This window comes from Scyliorhinus canicula, chromosome 7, assembly GCF_902713615.1.
Source record: "Scyliorhinus canicula chromosome 7, sScyCan1.1, whole genome shotgun sequence".
Taxonomy (NCBI): Eukaryota; Metazoa; Chordata; class Chondrichthyes; order Carcharhiniformes; family Scyliorhinidae; genus Scyliorhinus; species Scyliorhinus canicula.
The window spans coordinates 127849407-127870526 of NC_052152.1; the positions used below are offsets into that span (position 1 = coordinate 127849407).

General features: G+C 48.0%; 1 protein-coding gene across 2 annotated transcripts in view; it reads right to left on the reverse strand.

Annotated features, from left to right (window-relative positions):
• Positions 1-21120, reverse strand: part of bmp7b (bone morphogenetic protein 7b) — a 226690-nt gene that overhangs the window by 30841 nt on the left and 174729 nt on the right. The window contains exon 4 of one of the 2 annotated variants that reach the window (XM_038802914.1): positions 1284-1481. The exons of the other annotated variant lie outside the window; for it this stretch is intronic. Coding sequence (XP_038658842.1) covers positions 1284-1481 — 198 coding nt within the window. The remainder of the gene's footprint in view (positions 1-1283; positions 1482-21120) is intronic. 2 annotated transcript variants of the gene reach the window in all.

The following is a 21120-nucleotide window of genomic DNA, read 5'->3' on the forward strand; positions in this document are numbered from 1 at the left end:
AGCAGGGAGGGTGGAAACAAGCCAGAAGAACCAGAAGAGGAACCACGATTTGGGTCAGAGCTCCAGAGGAGGTGGAGATCAGGGGTCAGGACTGTTGGTGGGACATTAGAAGTTAGGCTATCAGGGTTTTGGGGAGATCAGGGGTCTGAGCTTAGAGTGAGATCGAGAGTTAGGGCTGCGTAGCGATCAGGAATTAGTTTGAGGTGAAACTGAATTCAAAGGTGCGTCAGGGATCAGGGCTGGGTGGAGATTGGGGCTTAAGGTTGGCATAGGGAGCCATAATAGGGTGAGATTGGTAGTCAGAGCCTGAGGGCTAGATCTAGGTTGGGGGGGAGGGGTGGGGGGGGGGCAGTCGGAGGATGCCATTAGGGGTTATGGTGATGCAATTTCTGGGCATAATGATTAGTCAGTTAAACACAAAATTTGCATATTCTCTAGCAACCAAGCATCAAATGAATTTATTTTAATGTGAGTTCCTATCTCTGGCAAAGTTTTGTACCAGTGATATGCTGTTCGCAGCTAAAAATCTAATTTAGAAGGTTTTTCTTTGATGTGTACGTGCTTCAAATTTGTGAAGAATTTATTGGCTTAAATTTTTTTTTCACAAATTAGGGGGCAATTTAGCGTGGCCAATCCGCCTACCCTGCACATCTTTGGGTTTTGGTGTTGAGACCCATGCAGACACGGGGAGAATGTGCAAACTCCACATGGGCAGTAACCTGGGGCCAAGATTGAATCTGGGTCCCCAGCGCCGTGAGGCAGCAGTGCTCACCACTGTGCCACTGTGCTGCCCTGACTTCTAATGCTTCAGTCAGGTTATTTAGATTTTCCAATTTTAGACCTTCTAGATCAAAACTCGAATTGTTATACATCTACCTCCCCCGAACAGGCGCCGGAATGTGGCGACTAGGGGCTTTTCACAGTAACTTAATTTGAAGCTACTTGTGATAATAAGCGATTTTCATTTCATTTCATTTCATCTCATCTAGATTCCAATTGGCTGGATTCTCACATTGTTTGCCCAGTGACTGAAGATGTTGAATCTGGCTCCCCACCCCCCACCCCTCATGAAATGCTCCACCTAAACCTCTTCAACACATAAATATCACACTCGCTAATATCAAGATCTAAACTGCTGTCTGGTTTTCTGAGACTGTAGTTCACAGATTCTTTTTGTGGGTTCAGATGTTTAACTGGTGAAATGACTCCATCAATATATATTTTAGGCTGGGCAAGTAAAACTGACTTTTAATATTAGAGCTGTGCGCAAAGTGCATGTCTACCTGCTAAACTTGTTGCTCTTAAAGATTCCTGACTCTTGGAAGACCTAGAACGACCCTGGTTCTTGTGTTTGCCACCTGCTGATCGTGTACTCCGGATGTGGACCTCCGTGGCTTTGAAGAAGGCCACCATGAATGGTTGTTTATTCTGAGGCCCAAGTCTTCCTATCAGACCTGCCATCTTGGGATTGACACTTTGTCCTTTAAAAACAGATTTAAAAAAAAATTAGTTTATTCACCATTATGTATGTCTTTACCTATGCATAATTCTGATGCTTTTGCTGTTCTTGTATCTGTGTAATTGCAGCATAAAGTTTCCTCAGGTCACCACAAATGCGTACCAATTTAGAGAAGATCGAATTACTATTCTTCTGTCATCTAAATAGCTGACTGGGAACCAGTGAAAACTGTCAAGAGAGATATTAGAGGCCTTAAAGACAATGCAGACGGGATTTACTGGGGATTCAAGACTTCAGTTACATAAAGAGACTAAAGGAAATAGCTTGTTTTCCTTAGAATAGAGAATGGCAAGGGGAGATTAGATAGAGGTGTTCAAAATCATGGACGTTTAGATAGAGTAAAGAAATAAAAGTGTTTCCATGTCTGAATGGTTGATAACCAGAGACACAGATTAAGGAGACTGGCAAAAAAAAAGTTGACTTGGAAGAAAAACTTTGAGTGGTTAGGGTTTGGAATGCTATCTGATAGGAGAATGGAAACGGATTCAGTAGCAACTTTCAAAAGGAATCGGATAAATATTTGAATGGGAAAAAATTGCAGAGATATGTCAAAAGATAGTGAGGTGAGGGATTAACTCACTAGCTCACCGAAAGAGCCAGTGGAGATTTGATAAACTAAATGGCCTGCTTTGATCCGTAGAGCACCTTGGGATTTGTTATATGCTCCCGTTAAAGTTGATGGTGGAAATAAAGCTTGCTATGGTTCAATTATGGAAGCATTACGTGTGGATAAATGGAGTTTAATGATGCTGGGTTGACTGCGGATTAAAAAGCATTTTAAAAATTACTTGAAACATTGGTTAGTGAAGGAGTGTGGGATCAAGAACAAATATTACAAAGTAAAGCATTAAATCACAAATGGTTTTTGACTCATCAAATTTCAACCATACTGAATGTAGACTCTGTATACATAGTCAACCTTACCTCTTCATTAATCTCCTGAGGGAGAGCTCGAACAAAATTCTTTGTGATTGACAAACATTTTTAAAAATCGTACATAATAAACCTAACCCTAACCCTCAAGGAATAAAATTCCACAGGAAAATAGGTTTGACCATGGCTAACAAGAGAAGTTATAAATATTATTATATAATTTTATATTTATAAAATAATAATAAACAGGAATTGGAAGGAATTTAGACTTCAGAAAAGTAGGGCCAAAATATTGATAAACAAGAGAAAACAAATTATGAGTAAGTAAGAGACATAGGCTGGATTTTCACCAAGTCGGGATGATTTGGAACCCTTCAAAAATGGCAAGAGGTTCCAATTCCAGGATTACCAACCCCATTCCCGAGATGTCGGATTTTCAGGAGTACCTTTAAAACATGTGGACTGGTTCCTATCAAAAGCCCACATCTGGCACTCCCAACATGGCCAGCTCCATTGTGGAAATAGGCATGCCCTCCTCCTCTGCAATATTCATGGAGTCAGGCTGAGTTTTTAAAGAGTTGTGGTTCATGGGCCCTCAGGGAAGTTGTGAAGCTTAGTCTGCTTTCAAGACGTCTAACAAAAATGAAGGGCATGATCTTTTTAAAATAAATTTAGAGTACCCAATTCTGTTTTTCCAATTAAGGGGAAATTTAGCATGGCCAGTTCACCTAACCTGCACATCTTTTTGGTTGTGGGGGTGACACCCACACAGACAGAGGGAGAATGTGCAAACTCCATACAGACTGGGACCCGGGGCCGGGATCAAACACGGATTCTCAGTGCTGGAGGTAGCAGTGCTAACCACTGCACCACCATGCTGCTAGGGTGGTGACTGCAGTGGAAAGCCTGGAGCACAACATCAGAAGCATGCGTGATGGTGTCCAAAGCATTTCTAAGTCAGCGGACACCATGGCTGTGGGCCTCAACAGCATGTCATGCTTGCTGAGAAATGTGACCCCGAAGCAGGTGTACCTTGGCGAGGCGCTGCCGAGCATGTCCCAGTCTCAAGTGGGCATTGCCAAAGTGCTCCAGAGCATGTCCCAGTCGCTGGGGACCATCCCAGTCTCAGGATGGACCTTGCCAGATGCTGCAGAGCATGTCCCAGTGTCAGGTGGGCATTGCCGAGGAACGCCAGAGCATGTACCAGTTGCTGAGGAACGTGTCCCAGACACAGGTGGACATTGGCATGGCACTGCAGGGTGTGGCCCAGTCACAAAGGAGAATCGCTGGGGCCATTGACACCATGTTGCAGGCAATGGGGAGCCGCCAGGGCTGGTAGAGCCAGATAACGCAGGGGCCTCTGGAGCTCAATTCAGCTGCCCCTCCATCCCAGGGTGACCCCCCAAGCCTTATGAGCACTGACAGGGAGGAGGGTGATCTGGATGCTAGCCCGGAGCCGCCCCAGAGGGAGATGACTGCGAGAGAAATAGACCGGGTGGGGGGATGGGTTGGGACAGGTGCGGGGATGGATTTGGAAGAAAGGCGGAGGGGGTGAGATGATGGATGAAGCCACGTTCTATGAGAAGCGGGCAAAGATGAAGGCCTCCCTGGCCTTCCTAGCATCCACCCTCCCGCTGCCCCTGGGCTCATTCCCAATGCCTCTCCCGGTCCGGCTTCTCCTCATCCTCAAGGGGCCTCACGGTAGCATGGTGGTTAGCATCAATGCTTCACAGCTCCAGGGTCCCAGGTTCGATTCCCGGCTGGGTCACTGTCTGTGTGGAGTCTGCACGTCCTCCCCGTGTGTGCGTGGGTTTCCTCCGGGTGCTCCGGTTTCCTCCCACAGTCCAAAGATGTGCGGGTTAGGTGGATTGGCCATGCTAAATTGCCCGTAGTGTAAGGTTAATGGGGGGATTGTTGGGTTACGGGTATACGGGTTACGTGGGTTTAAGTAGGGTGATCATTGCTCGGCACAACATCGAGGGCCGAAGGGCCTGTTCTGTGCTGTACTGTTCTATGTTCTATGTTCTATGTCCTTCGCTGATGAGGCTGTATGTTCTTCCCCCTCCACCTCCAGCACAGCATGTTCTGTTCCAGGTTGTGGAGGAGCACTGCTGACTACTACAAAGCAGGCGACCCTCCGTGGGGTGTACTGCAAGGCATCTGAACCACATTTTAAGCAGTCTGATTCACTGTTCAATGACAGCACGAGTGGCAGCATGGGCCTCGTTATATCGTGTCTCCACATCGGTCACTGGCCTCCACACTGGCGTCATTTGCCAGCACCTAAGCTGGAACCCCTGAAATCCCAAGAGCCTGGGGTGTCCTTCAAAGATGCCAGAGATCTCCAAGTGTCCCAGGATCTAGCTGTTCTGCACACTCCTTGGGAAGCTTGCATACATGTGCATGATCTCGAGGTGGTGGTTGCACACAAGTTGAACATTCAAGGAGTGGAACCCCTTCCTGTTCATGAAGTGCGCTCTCAAACCGCCCAATGCATGCAAGGTGACATGTGTGCCATCTATTACTCCCTGCACCTGGGGCATCTTGGCGATGGTGGAGACCCCTGTTACATGGGTATCTTGATGGGCCGAGTCCAGGTCAAAGTTTATACAGTCAGTTTCCCGGGCAAACGCTGTTGGCTACGTCATGCCTCACATGTGCCTGCTCGAGCCCTGGAATGAAAAGCGTAAAAGTTCAGGGACAGGGACCAGTGGTATCGTCCTCCTTCACATGGTACCAAGTCCGGAAGGACATGGCACAGGTGCCGCACTGACCCCTTGTTGAGGCGGAGCCTCATGTGACTTTCTATATCTCTTCAAATGACCAGAATCGCTTTATTGAGTATTAAAGATTGGCAAGTCATGCTGCAGCTGTATAGAACTTTAGTTAGGCCACACAGTGGAATGTAGTGTTTAATTCTGGTCACCACACTACCAGAAGGATGTGGAGGCTTTGGAGAGGGTACAGAACAGGTTTACCAGGATGTTGCCTCGTATGGAGGGCCTTTGCTATGAGGAGAGGTTGGATAAACTCGGTTTGTTCTCACTGGCACGACAGAGTTTGAGGGGCGACCTGAGAGAAGTCTACAAAATTATGAGGGGCATGGACCGAGTGGATAGTCAGACGCTTTTTCCCAGTGTGGAAGAGTCAATTACTGGGGTACATAGGCTTAAGGTGTGAGGGGCAAAGTTTAAAAGAGATGTCCGAGGGAAGTCTTTTACACAGAGGGTAGTGGGTACCTGAAACTCTCTGCCGGAGGAGGTGGTAGGAACAGGTACAATAGTGACATTTAAGGGACATCTTGACAAATGCATAAATATGATCGGATTAGAGGGGTACAAGCCAGTGAGAACAAATCAAGTTTACCCAACCTCTCCTCATAGCTAGAAGGTTTTAGGTCTTGAGGTTTCAGGGCAGCATGGTTGGTGCAGGCTTGGAGTGCCAAAGGGCCTGTTCCTGTGCTGCACCTTTCTTTGTTTTTTGTTTGTTCTTTGCCGTCTGAACACCATGGGCTGTCACCGACCTCCCACTCCAGTTCCTCCCTGGCCTGAAGGGCGGCTAAGCCCTCAGGGTGTGAGGTGGGCCCCTGCATATGGGCTGCTACCTCGACTCTCTGTGGACGCTGCTGCCGCTCCCTTCTCTAGCATCTGGCCACCTCGACTGCCAACACCACTGTGAGGACAGTTGCTGCGGGGTCCACAATATCATCCATACTGTGATATCTGTTAGGAATTGAAGAGGGTGTGACATCAACAATCAATTTGGGCCTCCACCCTGGTACCCTTGAATTCCCCAAGCCTCCCCCACCATTACACCCCCTCCCCTCCACCCCACCCCAACTCTCAGGGTGCTATCCAATGAGCCAGTTGTGTTGGGAGACCGTGCCCTGCACATGCACCCCTGGAAACAGCAGGGCGACTGGGCACTGGACCCCAGACCTCAGATTCGCGCCAGTAACACATCTGGGACCGGGCTCAGGTGTTCCCCCACGCCCCGCCCTCTCCCACCGATCCACACAACAACCCTCTGGTCGTTGGTGTATCCTTAGTGTTGCGGCCCAGCTCTTGGGTGTTTGATTGTTGGCTGTTGCCCTGGTGGCGTTGAAGCCTCCAATGTTCAGGCAAAGTGTCCATTCCTTATGGTCTGATTGGGATGCCAGGCAGTAGCATTCACCTGCAACATAGCATGTCTACCCATGGAATCCACTTGGGAGCTGTGAAGTGCTCACATAGTCAACATTGCTAATTCCCTATTAGTGATAGCCTTCAGTTATGCAGCCAGAGGTAGCCACAGTCAGTGAGAGTTAAAGTGATGTTCACCATATTATCATGGACGGGGCTGTGCTCAGGCAGAAGCTGAAGTTGCCCTGGGTATGGGCAGATATGAATAAAATGCTTTGGGTTTCAGCTTAATTCTACTTGCAAGGACTTTTCATGACCCCTCCTAGTCCTCCTAATTTCCTGGTTCAGTACCTTCCTACTTTCTTTTTACTCCTCAAGAGTTTTGACTGGCCGCACCCTTCTAGACCGTACAAAAGTCTCCTTTTTCTTTTTGAAGAGGTTAATATCCCTCATTATCCAAGGCTCCCTAAAATTCCCATACTTATCCTTCATTCTCTCAGGAACGTGACTTTTTTGAATCCTAATCAACTGTCGCTTGAAAGACTCCCACATGTCCGATGTTGATTTACTATCCAACAGTCGCACCCAATCCAAATTTTTCAATTCCTGTCTAAAATTATCGTAATTTGCTTTTCCCCAGTTAAGCACCTTAACGCGATGGTTACTCTCATTCCTGTCCAAAAGTAGCCTAAAATGAAGTTAAGAAATCGGACCGCGTCGGGGTGGCGTAACGCGGTTGCGGGGATTCTCCCACCCAGGAACTGTCCCTGCAGATTGCAGGGTAGCTCACGTCACTTCGATATTCAAAAAGGGAGGTAGAGAGAAAGCAGGGAATTATAGACCAGTAAGCCTAACATCGGTAGTGGGGAAAATGCTTGAATCCATTATCAAGGACTTTATAGCGGAACATTTAGAAAGCAGTGGCAGGATCAGTCAGATTCAGCATGGATTTATGACGGGAAAATCATGCTTGACAAATCTGTTGGAAATCTTTGAAGAGGTAACAGTACAGTTGACAAGGGGGAGCCAGTCAATGTGGAATATTTGGACTTTCAGAAACCGTTTGACAAAGTCCCGCATAAGAGATTATTGTGCAAAACTAAAGTGCATGGGATTTGGGGAAATGTATTGAGGTGAATAGAAAACTGGTTGGCAGAGAGGAAGCAAAGAGTAGGAATTAATGGGTCCTTTTCAAATTGACAGGCAGTAACTAGTGGGGTACCACAGTGATCGGTGCTGGGACCCCAGCTATTCACAATATATATTAATGACTTGGATGAGAGAACAAAAGGTAACATCTCAAAGTTTGCAGATGACACCAAATTAGGTGGGAGGGTGAATTGTGATGAGGATGCGGGGATCCTACAGCAAGATCTGGACAGGTTGGGCGAGTCGGCAAATCAATGACAGATGCAGTGTAATTTGGATAAGTGTGAGGTTATTCACTTTGGAAACAAAAACAGGAATGCAGACTACTACCTGAATGGTTGTAAATTGGGAGAGGGGAGTGTGCAGCGGGACCTGGGTGTCCTTGTGCACTATTCGCTGAAGGTAAGCATGCAGGTGCAGCAGGTGGTAAAGAAGGTAAATGGTATGTTGGCCTTCATTGCGAGAGGTTTTGAGTATAGAACCAGGGATGTGCTGCTGCAATTGTACAGGGCCTTGGAGTATTGTGTGCAGTTTTGGTCTCCTTCTCTGAGAAAGGATGCCGAGGGAGTGCAGCAAAGGTTTACCAGACTGATTCCAGGGATGGCGGGACTGTCATATAAGGAGAGATTGACTAGGTTGGGATTGTTCTCGCTGGAGTTCAGAAGAATGAGGGGGGGGATCTCATAGAGACTTATAAAATTTGAACAGGACTAGACATGGAAGATGTTACCAATGGTAGGTGTCTCCAGAACCAGGGGTGACAGTCTGAGGATTCTGGGTAAACCATTTTGGACAGAGATAAGGAGACATTTCTTCACAAAAGAGTAGTTAGCCTGTGGAATTCATTACCACAGGAAGTAGTTGATGCTAAAACCATATTTGTGGCTGGGATAAGCGTGTGTGGGGAGTGTAATGTGTATGTGCGGCTGCAGCTTCTCAGCCTCCCAAGTGTCGATCACGGTCGCGGCGTATCCCACACTATTTTTCAGTGGAATTGAGTGTGTCCCACGCGGCACTCAACGGTAAAGGAATCAATCCAGTTGCGGCGCCGATGTTTCTGTCATAAAAGTCCACTGATTCTCCATTGGGATCAACACTTAGGGCTGGATTCGCCGTAGCCCAACGGCGAAATCGTGATCGGGCGGAGAATGGATTCCGTGCCGGAATCGGAGCCGCCGCCTCTTTGACACCGGTCCATAATGCTCCGCCCCCTCCAACCGGTATCATCTTGATGGGCGCTGCATTTCAAAGCCTTTGGCCAGCCCACCCGCGATGCTCCACCCCTGATGGGCCGAGATCCTGACGGTTTGGGTCACATGTGGTCCCGAGTGTGCGGGAAACCGGCGTGCCGGCTGCAGATAGTGTCTAGCGCCGCCACACTCGGCCGAGATCCATGCCACGACCAGTGGGGGGGGGGGGGGGGGGGGGGGGGGGGGGGGTGTCTTCTGCTAGGGCTGGGGGACTGGTGGGGTCACATTGGCTGGGTGCTGACTGACCTTAGCCAGTCAAAAAGGGACTTGTCACAGGCATAGAGAGACATGACCAAGGCTGAGAGACATGTCCTGGCTTCAGTGCTCTATGGCTGAGGGCATTGTAACCATGACTCAGATGAGGGTGGGCTTCCAGGACTGGCAGGAACAGGTGATGGTGGAGCCTCTGGAGTTCATTCTGGTCTCCACTCCATCCCATGAAGTAGCCTGGGGACCATCAAACACCTCGAGGGAGGAGGAAGTGATAGGGATCAAGATGGTGCCTCCCATAGGGGAGGTGTTGGAATACCTCAATCCTTCCGAATCCCCCCCTCCTGACACTGGAACATCTCATAGGCAGTGGGCAGAACAGTTGACAAGTCGTCATCATGGCTTGTCAGAGCATTGGCACCATTGGCTCTGATGTTCAGCAGGGAGGGTCAAACCGCAGAAGAGCAATAGTCATAGGGGACTCGATAGTCAGGGGCACAGATAGGTGCTTCTGTGGACGTGAAAGAGACTCCAGGATGGTATATTGCCTCCCGGGTGCCAGGGTCCAGGATGTCTCAGAAAGGGTAGCGGGCATCCTCAAGGGGGAGGACAAAAAGGCAGAGGTCGTTGTACATATTGGTAATAACGACATAGGCAGGAAGGGGCATGAGGTTGTGCAGCAGGAGTTCAGGGAGCTAGGCAGAAAGTTAAAAGTTAAAAGACAGGTCCTCTCGGGTTGGAATCTCAGGATTACTCCCTGTGCCATGTGCCATGAGGCTAGAAATAGGAAGATACAGCAGCTAAACACGTGGCTAAACAGCTGGTGTAGGAGGGAGGGTTTCCATTATCTGGACCACTGGAAGCTCTTATACAGGTGTGACCTGTATAAGAAGGATAGGTTGCATCTAAACTGGAGAGGCAAAATATCCTGGCTGTGAGGTTTGCGAGTGTCACACGGGAGGGTTTAAACTAGTATGGCAGGGGCGTGGGTACCGGAGCAATAGGTCATAAGGTGAAAGCATTGAGGGAGAACTAGGGAATAGGGCCAGTATGGCTCGGAGGAAGAGCAGACCGGGAGATGTTGCTGAAAATAGCGGGCCTGGCGGCCTGAAGTGCATATGTGCATATGAGCAGCACGGTAGCATGGTGGTTAGCATAAATGCTTCACAGCTCCAGGGTCCCAGGTTCGGTTCCCGACTGGGTCACTGTCTGTGCGGAGTCTGCACGTCCTCCCCGTGTGTGCGTGGGTTTCCTCCGGGTGCTCTGGTTTCCTCCCACAGTCCAAAGATGTGCGGGTTAGGTGGATTGGCCATGCTAAATTGCCCTTAGTGTCCTAAAATGTAAGGTTAAGGGGGGGTGGGGTTGTTGGGTTACGGGTATAGGGTGGATACGTGGGTTTGAGTAGGGTGATCATTGCTCGGCACAACATCGAGGGCCGAAGGGCCTGTTCTGTGCTGTACTGTTCTAAAAAAAATATATATGTTTTAATGCAAGAAGTATTATGGGTAAGGCAGATGAACTTAGTGCTTGGATTAGTACTTGGAACTATGATGTTGTTGCCATTACATAGACCTGGTTGAGGGAAGGACAGGATTGGCAGCTATTCCAGGATTTAGATGTTTCAGGCGGGATAGAGGAGGATGTAAAATAGGTGGCGGAGTTGCGCTACTGGTTAGGGAGAATATCACAGCTGTACTATGGGAGGACACCTCCGAGAACAGCGAGGCTAATGGGTAGAGATTAGGAATAAGAAGGGTGCAGTAACAATGTTGGGAGGTCCCGGAGGATTGGAGAATTGCTAATGTTGTCCCTTTGTTTAAGAAAGGTAACAGGGATAATCCAGGGAATTATAGACCTGTGAGCTTGACGTCAGTGGTAGGCAAACTGTTGGAGAAGATACTGAGGGATAGGATCTATTCACATTTGGAAGAAAATAGACTTATCAGTGATAGGCAGCATGGTTTTGTGCAGGGAAGGTCATGTCTTACAAACCTAATAGAATTCTTTGAGGAAGTGACAAAGTTAATTGATGAGGGAAGGGCTGTAGATGTCATATACATGGACTTCAGTAAGGCGTTTGATAAAGTTTCCCATGGCAGGTTGATGGAAAAAGTGAAGTTGTATGGGGTTCAGGGTATACTAGCTAGATGGATAAAAAACTGGCTGGGCAACAGGAGACAGAGAGTTGTGGTGGAAGGGAGTGTCTCAAAATGGAGAAAGGTGACTAGTGGTGTTCCACAGAGATCCGTGCTCGGACCACTGTTGTTTGTGATCTACATAAATGATCTGGACAAAGGTATAGGTGGTCTGATCAGCAAGTTTGCAGATGATACTAAGATTGGTGGAGTTGCAGATAGTGAGGAAGACTGTCAGAGAATACAGCAAAATATAGATAGATTGGAGAGTTGGGCAGAGAAATGGCAGATGGAGTTCAATCCAGGCAAATGTGAGGTGATGCATTTTGGAAGATCTAATTCAAGAGCGGACTAAATGGTCAATGGAAGAGTCCTGGGGAAAATTGGTGTACAGAGAGATCTGGGAGTTCAGGTCCATTGTACCCTGAAGGTGGCAACGCAGGTCAATAGAGTGGTCAAGAACGCATACAGCATGCTTGCCTTCATCGGACGGGGTATTGAGTACAAGAGTCGGCAGGTCATGTTACAGTTGTATAGGACTTTGGTTGGGCCACATTTGGAATACTGCGTGCAGTTCTGATCGCCACATTACCAGAAGGATGTGGATGCTTTAGAGAAGGTGCAGAGGAGGTTCACCAGGATGTTGCCTGGTATGGAGGGTGCTAGCTATGAAGAAAGGTTGAGTAGATTAGGATTGTTTTCGTTGGAAAGACAGAGGTTGAGGTGGGACCTGATTGAGGTCTACAAAATTATGAGAGGTATGGACAGGGTGGATAGCAACAAGCTTTTTCCAAGAGTGGGCGTGCCAATTACAAGGGGTCACAATTTCAAGGTGAGAGGGGGAAAGTTTAAGGTAGATGTGCGTGGAAAGTTTTTTATGCAGAAAGTGGTGGGTGCCTGGAACGCTTTGCCAGAGGAGGTGGTAGAGGCGGGCACGATAGCATCATTTAAGATGCATCTAGACAGATATATGAATTGGCGGGGAACAGAGGGAAGTAGATCCTTGGAAAATAGGGCCGAAGGGCCTGTTCCTGTGCTGTAATTTTCTTTGTTCTTTATTCTTTGTTTACTGCAAGCCTCCCAACAGCCAGCGGGAGATAGAGGATCAGATAGGTAGACAGATTTTGGAAACGAGTAAAAACAACAGGGTTGTTGTGATGGGAGACTTCAACTTCCCCAAAATTGACTGGGACTCACTAAGTGCTCACTTAGGGCTTAGACAGCACAGACTTTGTAAGGAGCATCCAGGAGGGCTTCTTAAAACAATATGTAGATAGTCCAACTAGGGAAGGGGCTGTACTGGTCCTGTTATTGGGGAATGAGCCCGACCAGGTGGCAGAAGTTTCAGTAGGGGAGCATTTCGGGAACAGTGACCACAATTCAGTAAGTTTTAAATGCTGGTGGACAAGGATAAGAATGGTCCAAGGATGAATGTGCTAAATTGGGGGAAGGCTAATTATAACAATATTAGGCGGGAACTGAAGAACGTAGATTGGGGGAGGATGTTTGAGGGTAAATCAACATCTGACATGTGGGAGTCTTTCAAATGTCAGTTGAAAGGAATTCAGGACCGGCATGTTCCTGTGCAGAAGAAGGATAAATACAGCAAATTTTGGGAACCTTGAATAACGAGAGATATTGTTGACCTCGTCAAAAAGAATAAGGAGGCATTTGTCAGGGCTAGAAGGCTGGGCACAGACAAAGCCTGTGTGGAATATAAGGAAAGTAGGAAGGAACTTAAGCAAGGAGTCAGGAGGGCTAGAAGGGGTCACGAAAAGTCATTGAAAGGGTTGGCCCACTGAAGGATAGGCAAGGGAATCTATGTGTCGAGCCAGAGGAAATGGGCGAGGTACTAAATGAACACTTTGCATCAGTATTCACCAAAGAGAAGTAATTGGTGGATGTTGAGTCTGGAGAAGGGTGTGTAGATAGCCTGGGTCACATTGAGATCCAAAAAGACGAGGTGTTGGGTGTCTTGAAAAATATTAAGGTAGATAAGTCCCCAGGGCCTGATGGGATCTACACCAGAATACTGAAGGAGGCTAGAGAGGAAATTGCTGAGGGCCTGACAGACATCTTTGGATCCTCACTTTCTTCAGTTGATGTCCCAGAGGACTGGAGAATAGCCAATGTTGTTCCTTTGTTTAAGAAGGGTATCAAGGATAATCCATGGAACTACAGGCCGGTGAGCCTTATGTCAGTGGTAGGGAAAGTACTGGAGAGAATTCTTCGAGACAGAATCTACTCCCATTTGGAAGCAAATGGACGTATTAGCGAGAGGCAGCGAGATGTTTTTCGAAGAGGTCACAAAAATGATTGATGCAGGTAGGGCAGTGGATGTTGTCTATATGGACTTCAGTAAGGCCTTTGACAAGGTACCTCATGGTAGACTGGTACAAAAGGTGAAGTCACATGGGATCAGGGGTGAGCTGGCAAGGTAGATACAGAACTGGCTAGGTCATAGAAGGCAGAGAGTAGCAATGGAAGGGTACTTTTCTAATTGGAGGGCTGTGATTAGTGGTGTTCCACACGGATCAGTGCTGGGACCTTTGCTGTTCATAGTATATATAAATGATTTGGAGAAAAATGTAACTGGTCTGATTAATAAGTTTGCAGACGACACAAAGGTTGGTGGAATTGCGGATAGCAATGAGGACTGTCAGAAGATACAGCAGGATTTAGATTGTTTGGAGACTTGGGCGGAGAGATGGCAGATGGAATTTAATCCGGACAAATGTGAGGTAATGCATTCTGGAGGGTCTAATGCAGGTAGGGAATATACAGTGAATGATAGAACCCTCAAGAGTATTGAAAGTCAGAGAGATCTAGGTGTACAGGTCCACAGGTCACAGGCCACAGATGGAGAAGGTAGTCAAGAAGGCATATGGCATGTTTGCCTTCATAGGCTGGGGCATTGAGTATAAGAATTGACAAGTCATGTTGCAGCTGTATTGAACCTTAGTTAGGCCACACTTGGAGTATAGTGTTCACTTCTGGTCGTCACACTACCAGAAGGATGTGGAGGCTTTAGAGAGGGTGCAGAAGAGATTTACCAGGCTGTTTCCTGGTATGGAGAGCATTAGCAATGAGGAGCGGTTGAATAAACTCGGTTTGTTCTCACTGGAACGACGGAAGTTGAGGGGTGACCTGATAGAGGTCTACAAAATTTATGAGGGGCATAGACAGAGTGTATAGTCAGAGGCTTTTTCCCAGGGTTGAGGGGTCAATTACTAGGGGGCATAGGTTTAACGTGCGAGGGGCAACGTTTAGAGGAGATGTAAGAGGCATAGGTTTAACGTGCGAGGAGCAACGTTTAGAGGAGATGTAAGAGACAATTTTTAACGTAGAGGCTAGTGGGTGCCTGGAACTCATTGCCGGAGAAGGTGGTGGAAGCAGGTGCGATAGTGACATTTAAGGGACATCTTGACAAATACATGAATAGGATGGGAATAGAGGGATATGGACCCAGGAAGTGTAGAAGATTTCAGTTTAGACGGGCAGCATGGTCAGCACAGGTTTGGAGGGCCAAAGGGCCTGTTCCTGTGCTGTGCTTTTCTTTGTTCTTTGTTCTTTTTGGTTGTCACCTGTGACACCCGAAAGTCAGCTGGGCCCATTCAGGCAGCCAACGGCATCACAGGTCAAAGGGTGAGATACACAGCAGTCTGCCTCCACTTCTGATTGCTGAGGCTATGCCTGGAAGGAGTGGAAGAGCACGCATGATAAGGAAGTTAGATAATACTTGAGTTGACATGGGTGTAGCACATAGACTATAGTTTGGAGTTAGGGCACAACAATGTACATACTCACTATTAAACACTTTTGCACCAACAGACTGACCTGCCTTTAACCTCTGTCTGATGGGTGTTTGGGATGGGCTGGGCCTGGGTGTGGAGGATGTGGCAGGTGGGGCGAGGTGTGGTTGCTGAATGATGGAGCGAGCAGGGGCACGTGACACATGAACATCTCGCATGGTATCACCCTCAGCAAGATGTGGCAGGGCACAGGCCAAAGATGTGAGCCCGCCTTGCATGACAGCATTCCTAGTGAATGAGTCCTAACCGTTCACCATCTCCCGCAACCTCCCCGCCTCCCGAAGATATGTGAGCCCGTGAGATGGATTGGTCAGCACATGTTCAGGGATCACCCAGCTGACAGTGGAATGTGATCCTACAGGCAAGAGTCAGACTTTGTCAAATGATGAGGAGCAGTGGAGCTCATCTCACAGCGAGTCGTCATCATCCTCCATCCCGTGGACAAGACCCGTTGATACTGACAAAGCAGACATCACCTTATGGTGATGTTGCTTTGACCCTCGGAGGGTGGAGAGGGAAGGAGTTGAACGCGAGGGGGAAGGTGAAGTGAATGACTGAGGGAGAGGAATGGTAGAATGAAGGACTGAGGGACAGGAAAGGTGGAGCGAAGGACTGATGTACAGGGAAGGTGGAATAAAGGACTGAGACTGGGAAGGGGTGGAGGGACAGGGAACGGGTAGAAGCACTGAGGAACAGGGAAGGGGTGGTAGGACTGAGAACTGGGAAGTTGAAGTGAAGGAATGCGGGACAGGGAGGGTGGAGTGAAGGGAGGAAGGACAGGGAAGGGGGAGTGAAGGACTGAGGGACGGGAAGGGGTGGAAGGACTGAGGGACAGGGAGGGTGGAATGAAAGGAGGAGGGACAGGGAAGGGCGATAGGACTGAGAACCGGGAAGTTGAAGTGAAGCAATGCGGGACAGGGAGGGTGGAGTGAAGGGAGGAAGGACAGGGAAGGGGGAGTGAAGGACTGAGGGACGGGAAGGGGTGGAAGGACTGAGGGACAGGGAGGGTGGAATGAAAGGAGGAGGGACAGGGAAGGGTGATAAGACTGAGAACCGGGAAGTTGAAGTGAAGCAATGCGGGACAGGGAGGGTGGAGTGAAGGGAGGAAGGACAGGGAAGGGGGAGTGAAGGACTGAGGGACGGGAAGGGGTGGAAAGACTGAGGGACAGGGAGGGTGGAGTGAAAGGAGGAGGGACAGGGAAGGGTGGTAGGACTGAGAACCGGGAAGTTGAAGTGAAGGAATGCGGGACAGGGAGCGTGGAGTGAAGGGAGGAGGGACAGGGAAGGGGGAGTGAAGGACTGAGGGACGGGAAGGGGTGGAAGGACTGAGGGACAGGGAGGGTGGAGTGAAAGGAGGAGGGACAGGGAAGGGGTGAGTCGTTATAGGGAAAGGGGATTCTGTGCGTTGGGGGGTGAATTGGGGGGAGGAGAGGTGGGTGGGACAAGGTGGCAGTGCTGCTTCACTTCACCTTCCCCTGGCTCCTTCTCGTTAGCGTTCAACTCCTTCCTGGTAAATCAGGAAGCGATGAGGTTGTCCCTGGATCACACATTGGGCGGCTTGCCGTGCCAGCTCTGGCTCCATGCCCAGTTCATCCTGGATTCCATTCTCATCCTCCTCAACAGATGAGGCCTGCTGTTCTTCCTCCTCCTTGAACATTTCGCCCCGCTGCTACTTGATGTTGTGCAGGGCTCAGCAGGCCAGCACATGTTAGAGACCCTGGTGCCGGCATATTGGATAGCCCCACCCGAGTACTTAGAACAAAGAAAATTACAGCACAGGAACATGCCCTTCGGCCCTCCCAGCCTGCGCCGATCCAGATCCTTTATCTAAACCTGTTGCCTATTTTCCAAGGATCTACTTCCCTCTGTTCCCCACCCGTTCATATATCTGTCCAGATGCATCTTAAATGATGCTATCATGCCCACCTCTACCACCTCTGCTGGCAATGCGTTCCAGGCACCCACCACCCTCTGCGTAAAAAACTTTCCACGAACATCTCCCTTAAACTTTCCCCCTCTCACCTTGAAATCGACACCCCTACTCTTGGAAAAAGCTTGTTGCTATCCACCCTGTTCATCGCTCTGATAATTTTGTAGATCTCAATCAGGTCCCCCCTCAACCTCCGTCTTTCCAACAAAAACAATCCTAATCCACTCAACCTTTCTTCATAGCTAGCACCCTCCATACCAGGCAACATCCTGGTGAACCTCCTCTGCACCTTCTCTTAAGCATCCACATCCTTCTGGTAATGTGGCGACCAGAACTGCACGCAGTATTCCAAATGTGACCCAACCAAAGTCCTTTACAACTGTAACATGACCTGCCGAATCTTGTACTCAATACCCCGTCCGATGAAGGCAGGCATGCTGTATGCCTTCTTGACCACTCTATCGACCTGCATTGCCACCTTCAGGGTACAATGGACCTGAACTCCCAGATCTCTCTGTACATCAATTTTCCCCAGGACTCTTCCATTGACCATTTAGTCCGCTCTTGAATTAGATCTTCCAAAATGCATCACCTCACATTTGCCTTGATTGAACTCCATCTGCCATTTCTCTGCCCAACTCTCCAGTCTATCTATATTTTGCTGTATTCTCTGACAGTCCTCCTCGCTATCTGCAACTCCACCAATCTTAGTATCATCTGCAAACTTGCTAATCAGACCACCTATACCTTTGTCCAGATCATTTATGAATATCACAAACAACAGTGGTCCGAGCACGGATCCCTGTGGAACACCACTAGTCACCTTTCTCCGTTTTGAGACACTCCCTTCCACCACAACTCTCTGTCTTCTGTTGCCCAGCCAGTTCTTTATCCATCTAGCTAGTACAACCTGAACCCCATACGACTTCACTTTTTCCATCAACCTGCCATGGGAAACTTTATCAAACGCCTTACTGAAGTCCATGTATATGACATCTACAGCCCTTCCCTCATCAATTAACTTTGTCACTTCCTCAAATAATTCTATTAGGTTTGTAAGACATGACCTTCCTTGCACAAAAGCATGCTGCCTATCACTGATAAGTCTATTTTCTTCCAATGTGAATAGATCCTATCCCTCAGTATCTTCTCCAACAGTTTGCCTACCACTGACGTCAAGCTCACAGGTATCTAATTCCCTGGATTATCACTGCTACCCTTCTTAAACAAAGGGACAACTTTGCAATTCTCCAGTCCTCCGGGACCTCATCCGTGCTCAAGGATGCTGCATATATATACGTTAAAGCCCCAGCTATTTCGTCCATCGTTTCCCTCAGTAACCTAGGATAGATCCCATCCGGTCCTGGGGACTTGACCACCTTAATGCCTTTTAGAATACCCAAAACCTCCCCCTTCCTTATGCCAACATGACCTAGAGTATTTAAACATCCATCCCTAGCCTCAACGTCCATCATGTCCCTCTCCTTGGTGAATACCGATGCAAAGTACTCATTAAGAATCTCACTCATTTCCTCTGACTCCACGCATAAATTCCCTCTTTTGTCTTTGAGTGGGCCAATCCTTTCTCTAGTTACCCTCTTGCTCCTTATATACACAAATAAAAGACTTTGGGATTTTCCTTAACCCTGTTAGCCAAAGATATTTCATGACCCCTTTTAGCCCTCTTTATTGCGCGTTTGAGATTTGTCCTATTTTCCCGACATTCCTCCAAAGCTTCATCAGTTTTGAGTCGCCTCGATCTTATGTATGCTTCCTTTTTCATCTTAGCTAGTCTCACAATTCCACCCGTCATCCATGGTTCCCCAATCTTGCCATTTCTATCTCTCATTTTCACAGGGACATGTCTGTCCTGCACTCTAATAAACCTTTCCTTAAAAGACACCCACATTTCAAATGTGGATTTACCCTTAAACAGCTGCTCCCAATCCACATTCCCTAGCTCCTGCCGAATTTTGTTATACTCTGCCTTTCCCCAATTTAGCACTCTTCTTTTAGGACCACTCTCGTCTTTGTCCATGAGTATTCTAAAACTTACGGAATAGTGATCGCTATTCCCAAAGTAATCACTGATTGAAACTTCAACTACCTGGCCCGGATCATTCCCCAATACCAGGTCCAGTATGGCCCCTTCCCGAGTTGGACTATTTACATACTGCTCTAAAAAACTCCTGGATGCTCCTTACAAATTCTGCTCCATCTACACCTCCAACACTACATAAGTCCCATTCAATGTTGGGGAAGTTAAAATCTCCCATCACAACCACCCTATTGCTCCTACATTGTTCTATAATCTGTCTACATATTTGTACCTCTACTTCACGCTTGCTTTTGTGAGGCCTGTAGTAAAGTCCCAACAACGTTACTGCTCCCTTCCTATTTCTTAGCTCTATCCATATTGCCTCAGTGCTCGAATCCTCCATCGTGCCCTCCTTAATCATAGCTGTGATATCATCTCTGACTAGTAATGCAACTCCTCCACCCCTTTTACCTCCCTCTCTATCTCTCCTGAAGCATCTATACCCTGGGATATTTAGTTGCCAGTCTTGCCCTTCCCTCAACCAAGTCTTAGTAATACCAATAACATCATATTCCCAGGTACGAATCCAAGCCCTAAATTCATCTGCTTTACCTGCTACACTTCTTGCATTAAAACAAATGCACCTCAGACCACCTGTCCCTTTGCGTTCATCATCTCTTCCCTATCTACTCTTCCCCTAAGTCACAATGAGTTTATTATCTAGTACCTTACTGGTTTTAGTTGCTGCCTCTTTACTGACTTCAAACTTCCTAATCTGGTTCCCATCCCCCGCCACATTAGTTTGAAACCTCTCCAACAGTGTTAGCAAAAGCACCCCTGGGACATTGGTTCCAGTCCTGCCCAGGTGTAGACCATCCGATTTGTAATGGTCCCACCGCCCCTAGAACCGGTTCCAATGTCCCAAAAGTCAGAACCCCTCCCTCCTGCACCATCTCTCAAGCCACGTATTCATTCTGACTATTCTTGAATTTCTACTCTGACTGTCTCCTGGCACTGGTTGCAATCCTGAGATTACTACCTTTGAGGTCCTACTTTTTAACTTATCTCCTAACTCCCTAAATTCTGATTGTAGGACCTCATCCCATTTTTTATCTATATCGTTGGTGCATAAATGCACCACGTCAACTGTTCACCCTCCCCCTTCAGTATGTCCTGCAGCCGATCTGAAACATCCCTGACCCGTGCACCTGGGAGGCAACATACCATTCAGGAGACTCGTTTTCGACCACAGAAACGCCTGTCTACTCCTCTTACGATTGAATCCCCTATGACTATAGCCCTGCCAGTCTTTTTCCCGCCCTTCTGTGCAGCAGAGCCAGCCACGGTGCCATGAGCCTGGCTACTACTGCCTTCCCGTGGTGAGTCATCTCCCCCAACAGTATCCAAAACGGTATACCTGTTTTGGAGGGAGATGACCGCAGGGGGACACCTGCACTGTCTTCTTGCTCTTTCTCTGCCTTTTGGTCACCCATTCCCTGTCTCCCTCTCCAATCATAATCTGCGGTGTGACCAACTCACTGAACGTGCCATCCACGACCTCCTCAGCATCGCGGATGCTCCAAAGTGAGTCCATCCGCAACTCCAGAGCCGTCATGCAGTCTAACAGGAGCTGCAGCTGGATCCACTTCCAGCATATGAAGGAGTCAGGGGCATCGGCCGCGTCCCTGAACTCCTACATTTAGCACGAGGAGCACAACACGGGTCTGGGATCTCCTGCCATTTTTACACTTTACCTTAACTGATTACAAATATAATATCAAATATTGAATAAGTGAAAGGAATAAAGATTTTACTTACCAATCACAATACTTACCAATACACGAAGAGTTACGTTTTTCCCAGCTACAGCTAATTGGTGCACTTTCCTTACCAGCCAATCAGGTCACTGCTTTGCTGTGAAGTCACTCTTCCAATTTATCCCCAAAGACCCTGTGGCCGCTGTTTAACCAGCTAAGCAGCTAGATTAAATACTCACCGCTCGACTCTGTAGCTCCGCCCACTCCAACAGCTGAATTCCCGCCAAAAAGACTCAAATCCGCGAAGCAGCTAGTTTAAATACTCA